Source organism: Fonsecaea multimorphosa (genome assembly GCF_000836435.1).
Source record: "Fonsecaea multimorphosa CBS 102226 unplaced genomic scaffold supercont1.19, whole genome shotgun sequence".
In the NCBI taxonomy this organism is placed as follows: Eukaryota; Fungi; Ascomycota; class Eurotiomycetes; order Chaetothyriales; family Herpotrichiellaceae; genus Fonsecaea; species Fonsecaea multimorphosa.
The window spans coordinates 164,372-188,114 of record NW_015971653.1 but is presented as its reverse complement, the minus strand read 5'-3'; the positions used below and the strand labels follow the sequence as shown (position 1 = coordinate 188,114).

The 23,743-nt window shown below is 50.9% G+C and overlaps 10 protein-coding genes across 10 annotated transcripts; 5 read left to right on the top strand and 5 right to left on the bottom strand.

Annotated features, from left to right (window-relative positions):
- Nucleotides 1-720: 720 nt before the first annotated feature.
- Z520_08450 (uncharacterized protein) lies at nt 721-3,098 on the top strand (the record flags this gene model as incomplete). The annotated part of the gene is made up of 4 exons (XM_016778946.1): nt 721-798; nt 851-1,028; nt 1,162-2,752; nt 2,807-3,098. The coding sequence occupies 4 exons, from the start codon at nt 721-723 to the stop codon at nt 3,096-3,098; spliced, it is 2,139 nt and encodes a 712-aa protein (XP_016629865.1).
- Nucleotides 3,099-3,433: 335 nt separating this feature from the next.
- Z520_08449 (uncharacterized protein) lies at nt 3,434-4,853 on the bottom strand (the record flags this gene model as incomplete). The annotated part of the gene is made up of 3 exons (XM_016778945.1): nt 3,434-4,284; nt 4,331-4,503; nt 4,555-4,853. 3 exons carry the CDS (start codon nt 4,851-4,853, stop codon nt 3,434-3,436), a joined length of 1,323 nt encoding a protein of 440 aa, XP_016629864.1.
- A 521-nt stretch (nt 4,854-5,374) lies between these two features.
- Nucleotides 5,375-5,914, top strand: Z520_08448 (uncharacterized protein; the record flags this gene model as incomplete). Its single annotated transcript, XM_016778944.1, has 1 exon — nt 5,375-5,914. The coding sequence occupies one exon, from the start codon at nt 5,375-5,377 to the stop codon at nt 5,912-5,914; it is 540 nt and encodes a 179-aa protein (XP_016629863.1).
- A 486-nt stretch (nt 5,915-6,400) lies between these two features.
- Z520_08447 (uncharacterized protein) lies at nt 6,401-7,949 on the bottom strand (the record flags this gene model as incomplete). The annotated part of the gene is made up of 2 exons (XM_016778943.1): nt 6,401-7,626; nt 7,679-7,949. The coding sequence occupies 2 exons, from the start codon at nt 7,947-7,949 to the stop codon at nt 6,401-6,403; spliced, it is 1,497 nt and encodes a 498-aa protein (XP_016629862.1).
- A 657-nt stretch (nt 7,950-8,606) lies between these two features.
- Z520_08446 (uncharacterized protein) lies at nt 8,607-9,512 on the top strand (the record flags this gene model as incomplete). The annotated part of the gene is made up of 1 exon (XM_016778942.1): nt 8,607-9,512. The coding sequence occupies one exon, from the start codon at nt 8,607-8,609 to the stop codon at nt 9,510-9,512; it is 906 nt and encodes a 301-aa protein (XP_016629861.1).
- Nucleotides 9,513-10,306: 794 nt separating this feature from the next.
- Z520_08445 (uncharacterized protein) lies at nt 10,307-11,464 on the bottom strand (the record flags this gene model as incomplete). Its single annotated transcript, XM_016778941.1, has 3 exons — nt 10,307-10,423; nt 10,477-11,201; nt 11,254-11,464. 3 exons carry the CDS (start codon nt 11,462-11,464, stop codon nt 10,307-10,309), a joined length of 1,053 nt encoding a protein of 350 aa, XP_016629860.1.
- An 837-nt stretch (nt 11,465-12,301) lies between these two features.
- Z520_08444 (uncharacterized protein) lies at nt 12,302-14,335 on the bottom strand (the record flags this gene model as incomplete). Its single annotated transcript, XM_016778940.1, has 1 exon — nt 12,302-14,335. One exon carries the CDS (start codon nt 14,333-14,335, stop codon nt 12,302-12,304), a length of 2,034 nt encoding a protein of 677 aa, XP_016629859.1.
- Nucleotides 14,336-14,953: 618 nt separating this feature from the next.
- Z520_08443 (uncharacterized protein) lies at nt 14,954-16,700 on the bottom strand (the record flags this gene model as incomplete). Its single annotated transcript, XM_016778939.1, has 3 exons — nt 14,954-15,038; nt 15,392-16,191; nt 16,299-16,700. The coding sequence occupies 3 exons, from the start codon at nt 16,698-16,700 to the stop codon at nt 14,954-14,956; spliced, it is 1,287 nt and encodes a 428-aa protein (XP_016629858.1).
- A 1,986-nt stretch (nt 16,701-18,686) lies between these two features.
- On the top strand, nt 18,687-20,672 carry Z520_08442 (uncharacterized protein; the record flags this gene model as incomplete). The annotated part of the gene is made up of 2 exons (XM_016778938.1): nt 18,687-19,154; nt 19,215-20,672. The coding sequence occupies 2 exons, from the start codon at nt 18,687-18,689 to the stop codon at nt 20,670-20,672; spliced, it is 1,926 nt and encodes a 641-aa protein (XP_016629857.1).
- A 1,289-nt stretch (nt 20,673-21,961) lies between these two features.
- Nucleotides 21,962-23,710, top strand: Z520_08441 (uncharacterized protein; the record flags this gene model as incomplete). Its single annotated transcript, XM_016778937.1, has 3 exons — nt 21,962-22,368; nt 22,452-22,945; nt 23,007-23,710. The coding sequence occupies 3 exons, from the start codon at nt 21,962-21,964 to the stop codon at nt 23,708-23,710; spliced, it is 1,605 nt and encodes a 534-aa protein (XP_016629856.1).
- Between the last annotated feature and the right edge of the window lie 33 nt (nt 23,711-23,743).

Here is a 23,743-nt window from a genome sequence, read left to right as displayed (position 1 = left end):
CTACCTGGTGGAATGCCGCCCCATTTAGAGGAAAGGTCTTATTCGTGGATAGTTGCCACGGGCAGATTTTACACGCCAGCGCTATGAATTCAGCCTCCTTTGCACAATTTCAATTCACCTTACCTCCGGCGTCACTGTCCATGGCAGGCTCCCGCCCTAATTTCCACAAAGCACCCTCAATCCACAGATGCAAATGGTTGATGGCCTTCGCCATGGTCTTATGGGTTCAATCCTTACGATGTATCTGTCAGTCAATGGGAACCAGTATAACATACCAAAGGAGCTACATTCGGATGCTTTGAACCGGGCATTCATGACGAAACATCGTTGCTTTGATACCAGGAATTGACCCAGCAAGCTTAAGATCCTGGCCCTCAGAAGACTCGACGGTACAGTTACAGAAAGCTAGCGGTGACCGGCACTTCTGAGTAGACGAATCTCATGTTTTGAAAGTCACAGATCAATGAAAACAGGTCCACTATTGTGCAATATGAATAATCCCACAGCCACAATGACCAAAATTCCACATCCTGACAAAGCCATGAGTGTTAACATGTCTCCAGCACCATGGGACTGATGACGGAATCAACCATTGTACTGAGGCGTTGTACAAGATACAGAGCGTACGAGCTTCGGAGCGGATTCTTCTATAAGAGATGGCATACCGACTCCCCCTAAAGATGTTGCTTGCTGATATCTCAAGTGCAGGAATTTCACAAGATGTTGTGTCGGAATCTCCTCTGGGCCACGTTCCTGGTTTGTGCTACTGTTGAAGCTCAAGATGCTACTGATAGCAAGGTCATCGATCTCCTATATGCTGCCTCTCGATGCCACACTAACATTTTGATAGCTCGGCCAACTCCAAGCTGCTACAATAGATACAGAAGGACAGACGGAAACAACCGACAATGGTGTCCAGGCGAATTCCAACAACTCTCTAAGAGCAGGCCCGAGAGGATATGTCTTGCTAGAGGATACTGTGGTGCGAAAGAAGTTGCTGCACTTTGATAGGGAGCGAGCTCCTGAACGTAAGTCAAGAAACATCTTGCCAAACAAGCCTACGACTATAAATCCATCAGGAAGCCCAGATTCTACTTGTCCCTTCACATTTGATGTCGTTCTCGTGTATATTTGGCGACAATATGACTGACTTCTCTTTAGGAGTTGTACACGCGTTGGGTCATGGTGCCTATGGAATGTTCCAGTCTTATGCAGACTGGAGCAACTTGACAATGGCCTGCTGGTTGCAAAATAATGCAACTAGTGAGGTCTTCTCAAGATTTTCTGTCGTTGTTTCAAGCACGGGTGGAAGTGAGGTGCAGAGGGATACACATGGTTTCGCGACAAAGATATACAGTCCATGCGGCAATCAGGATCTGGTCGGCAATCACGTCCCATCATTCTTCATCAATGATGGTTCCGAGTTTCCCGATTTGATTCACGCTGTGAAATTTGAATCGGACAAAGGCTTCCCAACAGGCGGCTCTGCGCATACGACTGCTTATGACTTCTTCGCTCAACATCCAGAAGGTGCAGCTCAGCTGATGTACGTGCTCTCAGACTTGGGAATTCCAAGAGACATACGACATATCAGTGGCAACGGCATACATACATATCGCTTCATCAATGGGCAAGGCAACTCTACATTGTTCAAATGGTACTGGGTACCTGTTCTTGGCCATCGAAGCTTGGTGTATGATGAAGTCACCACCCTGGCTGGAAAGAACGCCAACTTTCAGCGTATGGACCTCTACAACAATATTGCCAACGGGATCTTTCCTGAGTGGGAGTTTGCTGTGCAACTATTTCCAGACGATGGGACGTACATGTGGCAGGGCTACGACCTGACCGAGCCAACTCAAATTATACCCTTCGAGGTCATGCCGCCAATGAAACTGGGAAAGCTTACACTGAATCGCAACCCAACTAATTTCTTTGCAGAGCCGGAATCGATCAGTTTCGCTCCATCCAATGTGGTTGACGGTGTCTCATGGGTTCCGGATGCCCTCCTGCAATGGCGTCTCATGTCATACGATGACACGTCGACCCATCGGCACAACAGCCCGAACGGCTACACTCTCCCAATCAACAGACCCATTGCCCCGATCTACAATAACTATAGAGATGGCTACATGCAGCCCTCACTGTTCAAAGGAGAATCTACTTCGAGCCCAGACGGTATTGGTGGCGTACAACCTGCCGATCCCGCACAGGCCCTTATGTATGCTGGAATCTCTAGCATGGGCAAAATTGGTCGATATCGAAACCTGAATTACGACTGGGCGGCTCAGGCCCGAGCATTTTGGGGCACCTTGGACGCATATGGCCAGCAGCATGTGGTCGATGCTTATCGCTTCGAGTTGGGCCATGTGACTGATCCCAACGTTACCATGACCTACATCAACACCATTCTCAACCCAATCGACAACTGTCTTGCCCGAAGGGTTGCGTATGGAATTGGGGCCGAGATGCCCGCAGTGGGAACTGGGGGCCCGATAACCCAGCCCGGAAGCAACAACAGCTATCCATCTCTTTATCCTCTCAACCCTGGTGTGGAGCCAAACAAATCCAATGCTGGTCTCACGGTTGCCATCATAGCCGACGATAACATATTGACCATGTCTGATCTACAAGCCATGCAGCCAATGCTTTTCTCACAACAAGTTGGATTTGATATTGTTGCCCCTCACGTAGGGATGCTCGCATCAAGTGTGAACGCCACAAGTTCCTATACTCTCACGAGCGAAGTTATGTGAGTCAAAATGTCCTTTCGATGGGAATACCCAGGCTAATCATGAATTGGTAGGTACGATGCCGTATTCATTGGGTCGTCTGCCAATGGAAGCATTTCTACGACACCTAACTCGATGGCAGCGAGCCACTTCATTCTCGATGCTTATGCCCATGGTAAGCCAATTGCGGCGCTCGGCTCCAACGGAGCACGACTTCTCCAGAGTCTACAGCTAAATGTCAACTCATCCATGGGCGTGTATGCCGGGAACGTGCAAACGGTGACAATGAACGTCCTGGATGCGTTGAGTGGGCCGGCCAGATTCTTCCAGCGCTTTGCAGTGGACGACCCAGCGATTTGTATGTAAACCAGCATGATGAATCCCGCGAGCGCTTTCGAAGCTCATGCTTTCTACCTCGTACGGTTGAAGTGACATGATCATATCAGGCGATGAAGACACAGAACTCTTTAATTTTCCCACCGAAGCTATACTTTTGCACAGTCTCCTGAAGTTGTGTACCTACGCTGTGGCCAGTAGATTAGACAAGCCGGAATGAAGACAATGTGAAGACATTTGACGTTTCCAGGCCAACACGCACGCGATAACGCTGTTTCACGACGGGAATTCGAGTTGCTGTGGCAGTCGTGCACTGCACTAGTTGGACACCGCTCACAAGATATGGGATATTTTATGCCAGAATGCTATCTGCTACCTTCGACAACAGATTTGACGGCCTTACTTGCATCATAGCCATACAACCACATCAGAACGGCAGGATGCGGCCACTTCGCGTCCATGTCCGCTGGGACTTTAACTCTTTGCGCCATCTTTTCACGGCCAATCTCCCGTAAGTCATGCAAGTATTCATCCGTGACCTTCCTGAATCGACTGTCGCGATCCATCTGCTCGGCTCCATCTGGCAACATCCAGGACTCGCCGTTTCTCTTAGCTATTGCCGCAACACGAGCAACACGAGGCTTCCGAAGACGTTCGTACAGGCCGGCCAAGCGAGGAAGATCAATCAAAGTCTCCAGTTGGGAAAGCACTTCGCCGAGCACTGCTGCATCTTCCATGGCCATGGCCCCTCCTTGCGCGGCGTGGGGAGACATGGCGTGCGCCGCGTCGCCGAGGAGCACTGTCCTGCCAGACCGGCTGGACCAGGTGCTCAGCTCCGGGATTTCGGCGATCGTCCACTTTGCGCATTTCTCCACAAGGCTGGTCAACTTCCGCACGAGGGGGCTGAAATCGCCGAATTTGGCTTGGACCTCTGCAGCGTCGCAGGGCTGGTTCCACGATGTCACGGGCGTGTCGTCCGTTCTCGGCGCCACCATGGCGAGATTGAAGAGCTTATTGTTCGAGATGGGATACCCGACGATGAATCGACCTGGTCCGAACCATGCCTGGGTGTTGGTACTGGCCATTTGCTTGGCTGTCTCTTCGTCTCTCATCATCGCCTCGGCCGGGATCATGGCTCGATAGTTATACTCTCCCAATGGGACGGGCCCTGCATTTTCGTTGCCAGCGATGAATGCTCGTGTCTTCGATCGGATGCCTTTGCACCATCAGTAATGAGAAAAGGTCAGAAAACAAGTCCGCACCGTCTGCACCAACAACAACGTCTGCAGCCATTACCCTGCCGTTTGCAAGGTAGACCGTGCCTTGCTCTGCGTCAACCTTCAAAACCTCGCTGCTGTACTCAATCGTGGCACCAGCACTTCGAGCCCTGTCGGCCAGAAGTCGCTGACAATCCGGTCGGTAGATCTGCCAATATCTTGACGCGTTGGTTCTCATGCCGTATTTTACCAGCTCGATGAACACTTACGGGTACCCGTATATCTGGGAAGCATCCGGATTCTGGGGGTTGAGACCGATTTCCGCCCCGTCGCTGAATCTCCTGGCCACCGACCATGTTGGCAAGCTACAGTACTTGCGGAACTCGGCACTCAGTCCCCAGGAATCCAGTAGCCTCGTCGCGTTGGGACTGAGCTGAATGCCCGCACCATATTCAGACAGACCTGCATTTCGCTCTAGTATTGTGACTTTGTGGCCTTTTCTCGCCAGGCAGATCGCAGCTGATAGTCCCCCAAGTCCAGCTCCGATAATGATGATAGTCAATTGCATGTTGGATGTTTATACGTCGTCGGTCATGTGTAAGACGATCTCCTGACGAGACACGCTCTTCGGCCGCGCTTGATGTAGGCTGTTTAGTCCGACGGTCCATGGCGATGGGTGAGTGCTTGACAAGGTCGATGGGTAGCATCGCATCGAGGAGACGGCCTTCTTCCGCGTGGCGGACGCTCCGGCTGCTATTCATCTGCAAAGACCGGCTAGAGCAGTTGTTTCCACAGCATATTGCGGGCTGTGGAGTCCAAGACACTAGCCGGAGTACGCCCACATGCAGAAGCGGGGTACATAGCCTCGCCTGGTGGCGCCGGGGTACATCCACATCACAGGAGTCTTCTCGTCCCCTGGGAATGGGAGGGGGCGCTAAGCAGGACGACCCACAGCGTTACGTCGTGTTTTTGATTTTGGGGGCTATAAGAGACGGAGGCGACGGAGAGCAGAACGACAAAAGAGATCAAAAGAAAGAATAACGGGCTCCCGAGTCAGCGATCCTTGGAAACCGAAATAGAACTTACATCATGGCGGCCACAAGCGATAATAACGGCAACAACGGTAGCAATCAACAAGAGTCGCTTCCCAAACGGCCCAATGGCAAGCGTTCGTTCAATGGCATCAACCATCTTAAACTGGCGACCAACGACCTGTGGAAGTGCCACGAGTTCTACACCAAGATATTCCCGTTCACGCCGCTGCCCCAGTATCACCACTACACGCCGGAACACAAGTTGTTTGCCGTCATGTTCGAGCACGCACCCACCAAGTTGATCGTCGAGGCGCGGTATGAGCCTCACCAGGCCAAGGTCCAGCAAGGCTGGGACCCGGTGACATGGGGCGTAGGCACGCGCGCCGATCTCGAAGAGTGGGCGAAATGGTTGGACGCCAATTCCGTGCCGAGAAGTAAGATCCTGACGGGGATCAAAGGATGGCTCATGGCCTGCGAGGACCCGGACGGCAGGCATGTCAGGCTGTATGTGGACGACGAGGAGCATGAATGGACTGATCATCCGGACTACGATGAGAAGTGGTTGCATGGCCTCGTTGCTGATCCCAAGGCCTAGGTAAAGGGATATCTCTTTAGATGCACATAGCTTGGGCGAGCGAGGGAAAAACATATAGCTAAAACGTCACCACTTAATGTGTACTTTTTAATTTATCCTCCTGAGACATAAAATAGCATAGTACGCGTTGTAGATAGATGGTTAGAGACGCTCTTCGAATACACACGTCAGGCCCAGCGACGTACCAAAGGATATGCAAAGATGTTATAGAGATTCATCTTCCAATATGTTCTGTCCCGTGAGGAGTCCCAACTTTGTAGGATTGGCATACTGTCATTCTCTTTGATCTACGAGATTTCCAGTAGATCGCAGAAAGTGCAGACTCTGACACTTTCAGGGCAATGATATCCCTCCAGAGGAGAAGAATGGTCTATCGGCAAAAACAAAAGTCGTTTCACAAGCTACCTAGATAAAGTACACAAAAGGTAGCGTACATAGTACCAGACTTTTCAGTTGCCTCTGTGCTTGCCCACCTTCAACGTGCTGTCACAATGTGTATTTGAAATCAGGATGCCGGTCCCCCAATTCCTTGATCTGTTGGTCCAATGGCAGGTGTTCAAGACCGCAAAGCAATTCCTCTCGGTTCTCGATTTTTCTTTTGTTAAGATACCGGAGGAGCAGCACTTGTACCGTAGAGAAAAGGATCACCGCGGCGAGCAGGGCGATATTGGCACTGCTGGCAGGGAGGTATCTTGGAGCGTCCTTGGTCGGGTAGATCCACACACCCAAGATCCCACCAGAGTTGCTCACCATGAATCCGATTGCGACGGCCGTGGATCGTTTACCGTAGGCTGCCATGTTGTTGGGAAGCCAGGCAAGGACGGTCGGAGCGCACGCATAGATCCCTCCAATCAAGAAGAACAGGGAAGGATACCTGATTCCCAGAGAAGTGCCGGAGAAATTCAGGATACATCCAAGCGCTCCAAGCGCAGCGGTAACGATGGCAAGCAAGCCACGCCGTTGATAGCGATCTGCCGCCCAACCAGCGAGCAGGGTAGTGATGACAGCAAACATAAAAGGTGGGACCGTCAGAAGCTGGGTCGCCGTCCTGCTAAATCCAAAGGTTTGTACCACCGATGGCGTGAAGTACGAGACGCCTTGAGCCACTGTACCCACGCAGAATGACATGATGGCAATAATAATAAAGTGAGGTTCTTTCACACATGTGAGGACATCGCGTGGTGTGACCTTATCGTCTTCCGTGGTTTGTTTATCCGCAGCCATCCTTCTGACGTAGTACTCCTTCTGCTCTGCCGTGAAGGTGAGCACATCCCTCGGTCCACTTGGCATGATCCAAAGTGTGACGAGTCCCCAGCAGACGGTAAAGATGCCTTCTATGATGAAGATCCAACGCCATCCGGCAAGATTGGCAAGGCCGTCCATCTGCTCGATCGCTGCGGCCAATAGGCCTCCGAAGGCTCCAGCTAGCGATGCTGCGCAGTAGAGGATTGCGATCCTCTTCTGGATCTCGTGTCGCCGGTAGAACTCAGCCAAAACGACAACATAGCCCGGGAAAACACCACCTTCACACAGGCCGATGAAAAACCGGCAAGCAACGAATCCGGCATAGTTCTGGATCAAGCTCTCGAGAGTGGTCACGATACCCCAGCACACGCAGAGGCCTGGTAGCAGCCAGCGAGGTCCAATCTTTTTCAAGACGTAGTTGCTCGGGAGCTCGATCAGGATGTATGGTATAAATGTGACCATCAACGCTAATCTATTGGTCAGTATCCACGCCGGAGAGATAGTCTTAGAGGTACTCACAGATCTGATACTGGTGATCGGTTAGACGAAGGTCCTTTTGGAGACCAGCGACTCTGGCATTTCCGACATTGGCTCGGTCGAGGAGCAAAAGGATGAAGGTGCCGAACAAGATGGGCTGCAGTAAAAGATCCAGTTGGAAGACTGCAGTCCTATCAAACTTGGCGTCAAAATGGAAGCCAAAGCTCTCTTCGTCAGGCGCCCCTGTGTTGCAAGCGACCTCCACATGGTCTTCTTCGGAATCGTGCTTTCCAGATGTATTGTTGAGAATCATTGTCGCGGGAGTCATTGACATCCTATGACGGAGTTGTACTCTATGGCGAAACTTCAGAGAAGTCGTTTGGTATGGACAGAGTTTTTAGGCAAATCTTCTCCAGTCCATCATGCAAATAAATACTCCATTAACTCGTTGAGCCAGACACGGTCGACATTCCGCCCATTCCACAAACTCCTCATGGAGGAGGCCCGAGAAGGAGGACTGGGGTAGCGGAACGAAGGTAGTATAAATTCAACCTTGCTCAGAAACCGCTGTGATTGGCTATGTGTGCATTGTCCGGCCGGTGCGAAAATGCTCATTCTGGGGAAACGCGGAGGGAGTGGCGGGTCAACCACACTGATGCCGAGAACAACCGCATCCAGGCTATTGGGATACGAAGAGTCGCCCCATCGACGGAATGGAGACGGTCGGTATGCAAAAGAGCTGTGCTGGGTCAGCGAATTGTTACCGGTGGTCTTTTACCCGTCCGCTCTGTGGATACGGCTGATGCTAGCGAGTGAGGCATCCTACTGATCCTCCGGTGACGGAAATGGCGACCCAGAACGGGAGCCCTTGGGAGAGCGCCCTGAAAGCCACTTAAGCCGCCCTATAAAGAAGACTCGGTGGTCAGAGTTGAGTTGAAAAAAAAAAATTAACAAGCGAAAAGGCGGCACCATGACCAGATTCACTCTTGCGACCCTCCAGACGTCGGATGGCCCCCAGGCGGCCATCGGAGTGGGCGACAGCTATTACCAGTTATCGAAAGCATCAGACGAATTCCAGCGCGACAGTGTCAAGTCGTTGTTAGAGGACTGGTCCAGCGCCTTCACCAGGCTGCAGAACTTGGCCGATGGAATTGCCTCGGGGAACAATACCAGGGCTTCTGCAATAGCCATGGACAAAGCTGATCTTCTTACTCCCATTATGTGGCCCAATAAGTTCATATGCGTCGGCGCAAATTATGTCGGCCACCTCAAAGAGATGGGACTGGATACCAACAAATGGAAGACCATGCCCTTCTTCTTTTGCCCTCCGACCACCTGTCTTGTTGGTCCAGGCGAGACGGTTGAGATTCCTAAAACGACTAAGGAATTCGATTGGGAACTTGAGCTCGCTGTGGTGGTTGGTAACCGGCTTCGGAATGCCACATTGCAGGAGGCTGCTCAGGCGATTGCCGGATACTCTATCGGGCTCGATTTGTCCTGTCGAGACCTGACTTTGACCGACACTGCGATTCGTGTCGATCTTGTCCGCGGAAAGGCTCAAGACACTATGGGACCATGTGGGCCGCACATACTGCCCGCCCAGTTCTTGCCCGACGTCACGAATCTAAAGCTCACTCTCAATGTCAATGGGAAGCAGATGATGAACTCTTCGACAAATGAGATGTTGTACTCTTGCGAAGAGATGTTGGCGGTTATAAGCGAATTCGTCACGCTGGAGCCAGGTGATCTGGTCTTCACGGGCTCTCCCTCGGGCTCGGCTGGCGCTCATGGAAACTGTTGGCTCAAACCGGGAGATGAGATTCATGCCGAGATTGAAGGGATCGGGGCGTTGGACGTACGAATGAAGAGATCCTGAACAGGGACGCCGTTCACATTGCGACGGAATACGAGGATAGGTTGTCTTTTACCTACAATAATACATCCAGTTGCGCTCCCGTAGACGCCTGCGGTTATTATAGTGATTTGGCGCTTCGCAGAAGTTCTTTGAAAATGTTGATCCCTTGTGAAGTTGAGCAAGCAGAGTCTTTTGACCCAGAACTTGCCGTTCCCGCTTCGGTCGCTAGAAGGTAGCAGGCCAACTGCCAGAATTCTGGACCTGCGTCCTTGCAAAACCCGCTTGTTTCGAGTTGACTCGGACTCATCTGAAGTATAGTTGCATCCCACTTGGCCTTCCAGAGCTGGAGACCCTCTTCGAGTCGGCAACGTGGCCCTTCCGAGATGCCGCACTGTAGACAATTCTGGATGATCTGCATCAATCCTGAAAAGACATGAGTCATGAGCCTCGAATGGTTCAGAATATGGGAATATTCACCAAAAAGGACAGAAAATAAGTATATTAGGTTGAATGACTCATTTTCTGGAAGCAGGTCTGTGCGGTTTCCAGCAAAAGCCATAACAGTACTCCGCAACGAATGACGAGTTGTTCTCATTTCGTAAGTAACTGCTTCATTGTAGGCACTGCTCGTCTTGGCCATGAATACATCGTACGAGCATGGCATACCGATATGCAGCTCGTGATAAAACAAACGCGGCTGCTCACCATAGAAAATGGTAAAAGCCACGTCAAGGTTGAAGATTCCACAAAGCAACCTAGCGGTCCATTAGCTGACAAGGGACGTCACTGGATACCACTCAGAACAAAACGGCTGCCTACCGCAAGCGAGATTCGTCTTCGGCGAACCGGTTCCAGTCAGAAAGACCCGTGTCTTTACTTGAAACATCGAGTGTAAGGAGATCTCCATTGTGAAGTCCCATTGTCCGGACGGCCTATGAGACGATTAGCGCTATCTTTCGCAGGGGTATAGATGAGTTGAACCTACGCAAATGATCTGGTCAAATCGGAAAGTTCGCACACATTTTCGTTTCCACATGTTACCTTCCCGAAGCTGTAACTGCGCAGCACAGAACGCCGCCTGAAAGGCCTGGAGCGCCCGACGACGTTGATCAACTCCTTCTGGGAAAGTGCCAGACGCGACCTTCTGGAAATCCGAGTCCCGGAATGCAAATTCCTCGGCGAGCTCGAGCATGGACCGGGCGACAGTAACAGCGTCGGGAGATAGGGAGAACAGGGCGCCAGTCAGCGTCATGACAAAAAGAAGAGGTAAGGAAGCATTCAAGACATCGAAGGTTCCGGGATGGACAATCGGGCTATGGCGATTCCAGTGATGGAAATAGAGCTGTAGAAACCTCGAGATGTTTATCGATGAGAGTGTCGACATTCCAAGGGCCAAATTGAGGCTCGGTGCATGCTCTGGGTGATTCTGTGGAAGCGACAAGGTAAGGGCAGTCAAGTGGTCTGCGAATTCTGCAGAGAGATTCCTGTCCATACCGCTGTCATTGAAAGGATATGGACTGTCCACTTGTTCGGTCAATGACACAATCGGGTCCTGATCCTGCCTGCGATCTATGACAGGGAAAATGGCACTCAAAGACATCTGATCGGGCATGCCCAGGATAAACGACGGAGAGAGTGGTGCAGAAACTCCTGCATCTAGCCCAAAGTCGATCAGAGAATCGTCAAGTGTCAACGGTAGGGGCAAGTAGTCTGCGTGACTAAGTTAGTAGCATGACCAAAGGAAGTCAAGGTGGTGAACAACCGTTAAACTCAGTTCCAGCTTCGGGGCGAAATGCTATATCGTCGTGGCTGCGAGGGCTCGCGTGGACGACAAGGTCATCACTCGTTGGCTTGAAGGTGTCGGTCAGGCCACTGGTCGGACTGGCCCAGTTCAGCAGGAATGGGATACAGATTTTGTGACTGGACGAGGCTGGTTTAGTTCGAGTCGGCCTGTGGTTGCTGTCGTCGCACATGGGTAATGTCGATGTCGATGTCGATGTGCGGCATGGGATTCGTTCGGTTCTCAGATAGGTGCAGTCAGATCCCGAGAACAGGCAGTTCTCACATGGACAGTCGAGGTCACAGGAGACCTTGGTCCTCGCGCAGGCATCGCATGCCTGCTTCCTCCTGCCTGGGGGCAGGCGATCTGGGATCTGTCGATGGCCTCTTTCGGGACATGACTGGTAGTGCCGTCTGAGAATGTCTCTGTGTCCACGTAGATGAGCATGAGACAATTGTAGCAGAGTATGCCGTATATCTCACGATCTATAGTATCTCTTCTTACAAAAGTCGCAGACCCAACCTGAGACAGTCAGCTTAAGACAGTCTAAACAAGAGCAGGACTTCCCCTGCCGAGACCCTCGCTTCGGCGTATTCCCAACATTTCGAGCTGCTGACGACATCAAGCACTCGAGTTGATCTCTTGCCTGAAAGACTCAGAGTGGGAAGACATATACCGGAAATGCTGTCTTTCGAGTTGTTGTCGCGAAGGTGCGAAGGTGCGATGGGACGTGCAGGATCGGACGTCATCTTAATACTATGACAGGGCTTAAAAAGGACCACACAGGCGCTGGGGAATGCGGAATTGAACCCGTCCCCCAAAGTTCGGTAACCCACGAGATCCCTATTCTAGTTTCTCAAGATCAGTTACAGTACCTAATTGTTTCTAGGGCCTAGTTTCAAACCCTGTGGTCTCAGGTACAGTTATAAAGAGCACTGCTACCTATTCACAGTCTTGGATGAACATGCCAAATTTTCTGATAGGTATCACGCTGTCAATGACTTCAGTTATCAGCTAGACCATCAGGAGATCATATGATCTCAATAGTCGTCCTCTCAAGCTTATCGTCTAGGAAAATCTCGCCATCCATATGGTCGTGAACATAGCAAGCGCCAAGCAAAATGTATTGACCCAGACCGCTTTTATCAGCTTCTTTGACTTTTCGAATTGCGAAAGGCATTGCAAAGCCAAAGATAACACAGAGCGAGTCCCCTGCCTGAACCGCCTGAGGCACCCAGCCAATTCTGCCGTTCTGGCTTGCGAAGAAACGACGGCCGTACCTTACCCGTGGGCTGAGTTGTTCAGCCTCGAACCATGAATAAGCGACTTTACTCATTGCTCTGTAATATTCGACCGCGATCGTCTCGTCATTGGCATCCAATCCTGGGAGCTGTGGTTGTACATTCAGCAGTCGACAGTGCTGCCTATAATGCGCAGCAACCAAGGCGGGATCAAGATTCCCAGCCTGTACGGCAGACTTGAGTGCACCCATTCGGAGATGTGTCTGATAAGCATTGACAAAGTCAAAATCTTCTTCGAAATCGACGCCAAACATATAGCATCGGAGGAACCTTTCGAGCCTCCCGTCGATAGTGTCTGCAGGTCTGGCGACACCGGTGGCTATTCTTTCGCACTGTACCAGCCAGCCACATTTCTCAACGTAGTCCCGTGAGAATTGTCGCTCCTGTGTATCAGGATCATCTCTGGCCATCGGAAGGCCGTCCCTCTCAAAGGTCGGATCGGCGATTGTGGCGGTTCGATCGAAGATGATCGCTCGAGTCTGTAGACGTTTTCTATCGACTGAGATAGAAGCCTCCATCTGGGTGACGTCTATAGCATCCTCTTCTATGTCGTTCCACAGCGATAGCCATCCCGAACTCGAAAATTCCCATGTTGGGATCCAAGAAGGCACATCGCCGGACAGCTTGTCGACATAACACAAACCTCTCAGTAGAGATAGCAAAAACTCCTCTTTATCGCTTTCGCACATAGCGACGCTGGTGAGAACCTCTGTCAAATCTTTCTTGTAGTCAATAAGATGATCCGGAACGCCGTTGAGACACCCCACAATCGCGAAGATTCTGTCTCGTGGATCCGTGGACTCAAAGTTCGCGGTTTCGAGTAAGATGTCGGCCATCGACTCATGGAGCCAGGAGGACTGTTGCATACGCAATAGTTGCACAATACTCTCGACGCGAATGCAGTTCCTTCTCTGCTTGTGATCGAGAGCGTGGTTGAATTCGGGAAGCGAAAGGATGCGGTATGCGCCGCCAAGGATGATCTCAGGCGTCGTCTCATAGCTCCCAATCCTGAAGAGACATTTCCTGGAGCGAGTCACCTCCTGCAGGACCCATCTCCTCCCAAACCAAGCTGCGTCAAGAATCTTGGCAGCTGCTTGCCAGGGAGCTGACGTAGTATCTGATGGTATGCCGAACTTGTCCAGTTGGCCGGCCTTGTCGAGCTCCTCTGCCGTTGGCAACGATGAATGATCGAGGTACAAAGATCGAATATCGTCGCCGTTGGAGGAGGGAAATGCTTGGCAGAGGTTGGAGAGCAGCTGTATTCCCAGGCCAGTGGTATCATTCTCCTCACCCAGCCAGACAATGACAGCAGCTGCATCACGATAGATGGAAGACATGCGCCGCACTTGGATCGATTTGTCATCAGGGTCTGCCTGATTGATGCATACCCCGTCCACCCACAAGTAAGTATCCTTTTGAAATTTTCGAAGTCTGGATAAGGCAAGTTGTAAGTTCGAAGTTATCATCAAGCTCTGTCCATTACAAAAGGCTTCTTGATCGCGGACAGGACTGCCCCAAGCATAGGATAAAGCATGATATTCGGCTCCTCCACGTTCCAAAATATGGAGTTCAAATTCGATTTTGGTATTGACAGTTCCGTCTCTTAGCTTCATCAATCTGATTTGATCCGGGCCTAATGCCAAACCGTATGAAAAGGGCATCAGCGCTGGATTAGAATCCTTGTAATTTTTGCCATGCTGCGTCCGTTTCTTTTTGACAGCTTCTCCGGAATATTCTGTCGAGGCCGATTGTCGCTTGCTCATTAGGCTTGACAGAACGTCTTTCAGGGTGTGAAAGCAATGAAGCGCGAAGTCGGAGCACACAAGTGTGTATTGCGGATCTTGTTGACTGGGTGCAGGTTATATTCCCTCACAGACCTCGCTGATGCTCAATGCAGAGCAGCCCTGGCGAAGCCTCGCCAGTCTTGGCAGTTTGGCGTCCAACACGCTATTGGAGTCTGCCTTGGGCCGCTCTAGGCAGATTCAGGACATCAAAGCCTACGTGCCCGCAAACGAGGGGCTGTTTCGCTTCGTGTTTGATTCTACACGTGTTCGGCTGCAGAGGGTCGTAACAAGCCGATCCAAGACCAGACCGTCCCTGGAAGGGGGTCGGTGTAGATTCTTCTAGCTAACACCGCGCTGTTACGCCAGAAGTGGTGCGGGACTGAGATGCTCAGGAGCGCAGTGGCTGAACTGGCTGATTGAAGCTGAGCCGAAGGTGAGGCGACCCTGGATCACCGGAGAAAGGGAGAAGCTTGACCCGGACTAACCGATTATAGAGAAAGGGAACTTTTGTGACCATTACGTCAACTTGAATCGGGTGCCAAATCATGGGTACTGTACGAGGTACCTGAGGCTGGCGGAAAGGGGATAAATTGGTATCTAATACCTCGTATAGGCCGGTGCCGGGAATGGAGTTCCCTGGCCCAGATTGGGGCCGCGATCAATCCGTTGCTCAGGCCGACTACTACCATGCTCAGTCACGTGCAGGGGTATCTCAGGTGGAAGCAGCGAGGCTCAGGGCCACGCTCAGGTCCAGAGATGGAAATGGAATGTCCTCGTGTCGAGATTACGACCTCGATAGTGCTGTTTCATAGACTCTCGGATCAAAAGGAATCCCACCTCCGAGACCAAAATGTCTCCATGTCACCAGTCCAAAAGAAAAGCCTTGTCAAACCTATTACATTAGCCCAAGACCGATATTCCCAAAAACGCTGACGAAACTGCCACAAGACATCGTGGCCCTGTGGCAATAAAGTACCGTCATAACCGCCTATCCGCCATGCATCGATTACCATCAGCCATATCCATGCTACACACTTCCGCTCAATTCCCGCGGCTGGCTGAAACCGGATGAGTCTTTCCGAGAGCTGCCCCATCATGGCGTTGTACATTGAGAATTGAGGATATCGCAAGGTGCTGAAGCCGCACCAGGCGAAGAGTGACAGTGCTAAGACCAACATCTTCTCAAAGAGATTGTGTGTGTTATCTGGAGCGAGGAGAATTGGTACGCTGTCAAGGTAGCAAAGATACTTTTTTAACGTTTGTCGACGCCCTGCGAAGAACAGCTTTTGCGAATACGTGAGAGCCACGCAGGGGGTGCCAACACCAAGCCTGCAAGCATTGACGAGGATGGAGATCGTGTCTTGTGTTATCAGTTTCTGTCGGATGAGGAGATCAAAGCCAAGAGGAAGCTGAATTCCTACAGGCAGAGGCGTGGATGCATATATTTCTTCGTATTGTCGGCGCTTGAAAGCGGATTGGCCAGTCCTCAGGGCAAACGTTGTATCGCTGTACAGAGCCACCATATCTGACACTCTCAGCCCCGAAGGGAGCTCTAAATGCCCTTTTTCTTGCCCCAAGACCTTAAGGGCGGATAAATGCAGCTTGTATGACTCGACGTTGCCTAAAGCGGCTTCGATTGTGCTCAGGCACACGATGGCGAATATCAGAGCTTCGCTCAAGGAGAAGTTCGCTTGATTAAGAAAAGTGCGGACTTTTTCCATCGCCTTGCCTCGGTGTTTAAGCATAAGCATGCTAGGGTTCACCTGAGGTTGGCGGTGCATCGTGTTGGTGAGGTGAAGCTGACTCATGACCGCATGATAAGAGACTGGGGACGTCTGCTAAAGAGATCAGAGCTGATATTGGTAGAAGGGAAGCTCGAGAGTGCGACAACAGCCCAATCATGGTGCGGGCTCCAAAGAAATAGGTAGTGTTGACAACTTACGAGGCTTGGTAGTATGAAATGAAAGGCGCCTGAATTATCGAACATCTCATTCGCAACATCAATGCCAGGGAATGTAACCTCAACAAAGAAGTCGAGGGCCTGGAAATCACCCGCTTGTGCATCGGGTGGAAGAAGACTGAGAAGCTCGCTTCGGAAGGAGCCGAAACCGGGATATATTGATGTTGCTGGGGTTAGGTCGAAACCCGTGGAGACATTGGGCCCCAAAACTCCCACATCTCTAGTAGCAGCATGAGGAGCTTCATAGCGTCTTATTATGGCCGTGTAATGTCGTCTCACGCGGGCATATGAGGCCTTTGCAGCATGCGAGCGCGCTGCCGCGTCCTGCAGTTCGCGTTCTCTTTTAGAAGACTGATTCACCGGACCAAGGATCAAAGTAGGCATGGTATCAAGTTAGCTTTTGGATTTCGCTACGTGGAGAAGGAAGAGACCCGACGCGGGGAAAAGAAACAAGTGATCCTGCTTGCTCAGGGGTGCTCGAGCTACACTGCTTGATACTTATCTGAGCAGCATTACCAAGTTGAATCCCCGAACTAAAATGACTTCAAAACTAACTGGACTCATCAGCAGCTAGCTTTTCCATACTGCAACAGACACATGCTGCTGACGAAGACCAAATGTGATCCACACATCGGACATTTGACGGCTCGATCCAAGCTCAAGGCGGGGAAAACTTGCATTAAACCTAATGCACTTGCGATATTCCGTTCTGTGTAAGAAGCGAGTGTCAAGAAGTCGTACTTATTCGTTCCTAAAGGTGAACTCATCTACTGCTCCTTATTCCTTATAACGCTTAAGGTCCATCAGCTGTTGTTTGTTGTCAGTTGCAGTAGACAACTGTTGATCTGAGGTTGTTACGTGGAGTCATGCTCCACGAAAATCGGCGTCTGATTCCGTCATCCCATGTGGAATTATGCCCCACTAATCGGCGTCTGATTCCATAATGGTTGTGGAATCACCACAAGCACGTGTCAGTGTCACAGCTGGGGCATCTATGGGCATGGGTAGATAGTTGCCTTCGGGGACTCCATAGAACTTAGCGAGAGAATCATCCATTCACGCCAGCTGCTGGCTTTACCAATAATTCTCACAAGAATCCGGCTATCTGGGCTGGGGTGCCGGAAAGCCAAAAGAGGCTTACTCCACCATAAAATACGAAGCCTCTCAATGACTGCACGTAGTATTAGTGCAATATTCAGAGGTTCTCGGTTAATCCCGTTTCACTCTCTCTACGGCCGTTCTTTCGAACCTTGAACGTGAAGCCCAGAACTCTCACCCTCGTCTCCGCCTGAGAAGGACCATGGGCGGCGAAAACTCCAATTAGCTAGGCCGAAACAACATCTCAGACGAAAATCATTAAGAACAAAAATCATTAAGAACAAAAATCACCATGCCTCAGAATTCAAGCCTAAACCCTATTACCAACGCCGTGGATCAATTCCTAAGGGGGACATGTCGCGTAGCCGCGCAGCTTTAATTATAGGACGAAGTCGCAACTCTGCTCAAGGCGATTGAGGCCATGTCAAAACCAAAAGGACGTGCTAAACGACAGATTTGGGAGCCAGAAACTCTTACGAAGGACGAGGGGATCTTAGCTAATTGGCCAGGCTCAGCTCGAAAGGCAACTTCAACAGGAAATCTTTCGGTCACGGGGCCTATGCGATGACGATAGGCCGCGCCGACGACGGTGTGGACGTTGCACAGTGCCAGGACATCATATCGAGACATGTCCAGTCCATTTAGCGGAAGAAGAGAGTTGTGGTTCAGAATCTTCTGCCTGATTCCTTTTCTCGCGAATTTTGCTTCTGAACTGGATTGGTCCAGTGCTTCGGTGTGGAGGTGCGCAGCCCACCGGCAGATTGCGTTAAAGCTAACCTAGATTCTGAAACTCTTATTAACTAGATCGGCAACCGGAAGAGGACTTCCTCGGAAATCTTCACGAATCGCATTTGTCGATTAGATGGTGGGTCGGCAAAATTGAGGATTTCGGCAAAAGATTCTGTTACTATCTCCGACTGAACCTACGCAGTGCCTGCGACACGCCACAAAGAGAGAATTTGGACCGAGCGCGCAGCATCAAGGGAACATTGTTTGCACCAATTAGACCATCCCAGGTTCAACTTCTTATGGCTGCTCAGATCTTCGCATCAGGCTGTGGACAGTGTAGGGGCAGCATTCCGAAGGGAAACAGTTCTGCATTGCTTGCTGAAAGGTCTCGGTATCCACTACCACACATCTTCCGTGACGAGGCGCCCAAGGTAAGTATTAATACAAGCAGGTAAAACAACCACTGTCTTCAGCTCTTTAGTGCCTTTTCTGCAGTTTGATTGTGTGGAAGTCCATCACAAAATCCTAAGAAAATACGTGATCATGGCGATACTGGTCCAGGGAGCGCCGATCCAAGGATCTGAGGACCGATTGAACACAAAAGTGGCCGCTATTGTCGTTTCTCCCATGACAGACCAGGAACCTGCTGCACCAAACCGCTCAACTCGGGTTGAACACGCCCAGGCGCCGATAAAGAGCCAGAACGAAATACCTGCTGTTGGACCTGCGCCTCCTGCCAAGCTGGTCGAGCCCACGCCCACAGAAGCATACCGAGAGAAATCTGTTATTGCTTACGAGTTGTCGAAACTTCCATTCAAGACACCACGACAACTTAAGGTCATTATGGTTGGAGCGGGAGTCAGCGCTCTTTCGTTCGCACACGACGTGAAGGTGGGACGGCTGCAGAACATCGAGCTGCAAATCCTGGAAAAGAATGCTGGACTGGGAGGAACATGGTTCGAGAATCGTTATCCAGGATGCGCATGCGATATCCCCAGTCACAATTATCTGGTATGCCTAGAACACCCGAAGTACCTTGCATGTTGTTTGTGTGCCAACCTCACCTAATAGTTCTCCTGGGCCCCGAATCCAGACTGGTCATCGTACTATGTCACGGCACCTGAAATACTCAAGTATCTGGAAGACACCACGGACAAATTTGACCTGAGGAAATACATCACGCTTTGTCGGAAAGTTGTTGGAGCTCGATGGCTCGCTGAGCGACAGAAATGGCAGATCATAAGTCGACAGACTGATGGTCGAAGAAATGCCGTGTCTTCTTTTGGCATCAGCGATGGCGAGGTGGGCGAGGAAATCGTGGACGAGTGTGACATTTTCATCAACGCGAGTGGCTTCTTCAATCACTGGAGATGGCCTGCTCTACCTGGCCGGGAATCTTTCAAAGGCACCATAGTCCACAGTGCGAATTATGATCCCAGCATTGATTTGCGCAACAAGCGGGTGGCTGTCATCGGTAATGGATCCTCGGGCATTCAAGTCACGACAGCCGTACAAAAGGTTGCCTCTCATGTGTCGGTCTTTGTCCGTAACCCGACTTATATTACGGCGAATTTCGGGTCCAAGTATATTCCAGACGGTGGCAAAGACCTCTTGTTCAGTCAGGAGCAGAAAGATCTTTGGAGGAAAGATCCTCAAGAATACCTCCGTTTTCGCAAAGCAGTGGAGAAGGAACTTAACATTCGCTTTGGGACCTATATCCGCGGCACGCCTCAGCAACGATATGCAAGAGAAACTACCGTGCAAGACATGCGACAAAGACTTGCTTCCAAGCCGGAGCTGGCAGAGTTATTAATTCCCGACTTTGCGCTGGGCTGTCGAAGGCCGACACCTGGAACCGGGTATCTCGAGGCTCTTTGCTCTCCCAACTGCGAGGTGGTTTGGGGTGAATTGCGTCAGTTTACAGAAACGGGTATCGAGTCGGCCAACGGTACGAAGCGTGACTTCGACGTCATCATCTGTGCCACAGGGTTCGACATCTCTTTTGTCCCAAGATGGTCGATCATCGGCAGCGACAATATCGACCTCCGCTCATCATGGGCAAAAAACCCGGCGTGCTATATGTCCTGTGTGGCCCCGGATATTCCCAACTACTTCACCTATCTCGGGCCCGGAAGTCCCGTGGGAGCGGGCAGCCTGATCACCGCAATTGAGCGGGTGACCTTGTATATCAGCGATATATTGAGAAAGCTTCAAACCGAGAACTACAGCTCTTTTCAGCTGAAAGCCGGCAAGGCCGAGGCATATCGAGAACACATGCATGCATGGCTCGAAAAGACTGTTTGGAAGGACAATTGCAGCAGCGCTCTCAAGAATGGCAGACGTGACGCACCCTTGGATGCCTTATACCCTGGCTCACGAGCGCACTTGTTCGAGTTACTGAAAACTCGTCGCTACGAAGATTTTGATTGGGTGTCCCGTTGCCCTGAGTCAGAGCTTGCTTTTGCTTGGTTGAACAATGGTTTCTTGGAGCACGAGTATGAGTATAATGACGACTTTGACGATTCGTGAGTTTCATCAGCAGCTTTGTGTTAGCTTACGTTACTGACCTTGTGACAGTTGGTACCTCAATGAGCTTCCACCCATGTGATAACCATACGTGACCGCAATCATGGGAGCAGGACGTAAATTATGTTTCCACAGTTTGACATACGAGGGTAGTTTGTACGTAAGAGAACAATTGGAGATCTAGACGCCGCTCTTGTGCATGATCCGGTTTCCCGTAAGCACCCTAGCTGTGCCATGTGTACGAACACTTGACTGAATAAGATCTTCCCATCTGTGATCAAATAATGGTAATCAGCCTATAGGCACGCAAGTAGATTGGACAGAACACCTCTAATACTCAGTCGTCTGATGAACTTCGTGTTGAATGACACGATTGCACACGCAGGAATGAAAAAGAGAACTCCTCCAATGCCTGGGGGAATAGATTGTTATGGAAGCACTACACATAGATCTATGTAGGTATGAGTCCCCGTGCGATTCCCACCTGCTCTGACATCGCCGATGCACGAGGTATAATTAACTCAGCTCGTAACAGCAGACAAAGATCACAATTCCTCGCCAAGTAACCTCAAGAAGAATATTACGTATAGATAGCAACCTTGCGGAAGCGTGCGATTGTATCTCAGCCGTCGCGCTGTTCCGAATGCCTCGGAGGCATTTGAGTCTCTTGTTATTCATAGCCAGCCTCACTCTGGACTTCCAATTCATAGAAAAACCTCTCGTTGTCACCTACCCCGTCCTCGGAATCTCAGCCAATTAGGACACTAGCTAGCTATTTGGCGGTGATGCTCCACACTCACTGTGTATCGGAATCTTGCACAAACTGGAACTAGACCAAGAAGCTCAGTACCTTGCATGTGAGCGTATTTCCTAAACCTGTCACAGGTGGGTTCCGAAGCTGGCTGTTGACTGCCACACTGGCTGGTGAGAAAACCCGCTCTTTCGGGCTTGGAATCTTCACACATCCGCCCCAAATTTTGCCCAGGCTCTACAGGCTCAGAGGAATATCGTCGTCTGGCAGCAAAGATCCCTGTCCAACAGGGGTTCCCCAAGTTCTGCCCCAGCCCTTTGCCTTCTTTCCGATCCACCCTCATTCCCCGGAAATTCTGGATCAAGCGGGGATACTGGAGAAATTGTATAGCTCGCCAAAGTATAAAGTCAAGGACAAAGTTCCAGAAAACAGGACATCCCCTGTTAAAGACCGGGAGCGCAAGGTAGAGTCATCAGATTTTGTCATTTATTACGCTAAGAATCGAACCGAACTCTCTGTTTCATTTACACGATCATAAACCATGCACGAACACGGACATGACCATGGCGCAGAGGTGCCCAAGGACTTTATCAAGAAGCAGAAAGTCACCTCCTATTGCATCCGAATCATTCTGTTCATCTCCTTGGGATCGACATCGTATGGCTACTCATCTTCCATTATTGCCACGACGCTCTCGCAGCCTTCCTTCACCAAGTCCATGCACTTGGACACCGCCAGCAACGCCGCCTCGCTGACTGGTGCCATGAACGGAATCTGGTTTGCCGGAGGTGTTGTCGGCGGACTGATTGCCGGTTGGTTTAGCAGCAAGTACGGCCGAAAGCTCTGTGTCACCGTCGGAGTAGCCATGATTTTGATAACATCCGCCTTGCTCACCGCATCAGTCAATGCGCCTATGTTCATTGTGTTTCGATTTTTCAACGGATGGGGGTGAGTTATTTGTTCAATCCATTTCCCCCTTTGCTTCCGCCGCTCTGACGAGAACAAAGCTGACCCTGATGGTGCACAACAAGAGCTTATCAAACCTTGTCTCAGGTCCCAGTCTGGATCGCTGAGCTGGCACCACCCCAAGTGCGCGGCGTCCTGGTCGATCTTCATGCCTTCCTCATGCTATGCGGCTATCTTCTCGCAGCATACATGGGGCTGGCGTTCTATTTCGTCTCTGGTGCCAACCAGTGGCGTGGTGCCATGGGCATTCAAATGGTGTGCCCTGCCATTGTACTTTGCGGGATCTACTGGATGCCCGAGTCTCCTCGCTATCTGTTGAGCAAGGACCGTACCGAGGAAGCTTGGCAGGTCGTCCAAGATTTGCACTCTACCAAGGACGACCCAGAGAAGGAATTTGCCAAACGGGAATTCTATCAGATGCGAAAGCAGATCGAGTTTGACTCTCGACTGCCATCCTCATACCTCGATATTCTCAAGAGACCATCCTTGCGAAGACGCGCCCTCATGACAATTCTGTTGGAAGTCTGCAATCAGAGCTCAGGAATATTGGTCATCCTCAGTGAGTCAAGAGTGGAACCCCTTGAGAGAGAGAGAATTTCGCCGTCCTAAACGTATATTAGATTACGGCTCTATCATCTACAGGACCCTCGGATTCAACAATGTCCAGATATTGAACCTCCAGGGTGGTTTCCAACTGACTGGCGCCGTCTTCGGCCTTCTCGCCTTGACCTTTGTGGATCGAGTCTCACGCCCAAGGCTCATTGGCATTGCACTCTTGTCGTGCGCTGCGACGCTGGCGGTCTTGACAGGGCTCCAGAGCACTTACCTGGGCACAGACAACAAGGGTGGCCTCATCGCATGCGTGGTCATGATTTACCTCTTCCAGGCAATTTACGCGGGCGCTTTGGACGGTGCGGCCTTTTACTATGTGGCAGAAATCTGGCCGACGCACCTCCGATCCAAGGGCCTCGGCATCGCCGTCGCTTCGCTCTGCGCGACCGACATTGTCTTTCTCCAATGTGCCCCACTGGCTTTCGATAACATTGGCTGGAAGTATTTCCTCGTCTTCATCTTCGTGCCTGCTGCTGGCGGAGTCTACATATGGTGGACTTACCCGGACACACTGCACAAGCCCCTGGAAGAGATCGCGGCCATCTTTGGCGACGAAGATATGGTCATGGTCTATCAGAGAGACCTGGATACCGCAGAGATTCCTCTTGACGCTATCGAACAGGATCTCCCGGGAAATGACAAGGGCCTTCGGGAGCAAGTGGTACAGATCGAACAGGCAAATCAGGGACAAGTTGGAGAGAGTACCAAATAGTGACAGATTGGTTTCGGGAATCTTCCATGGTTA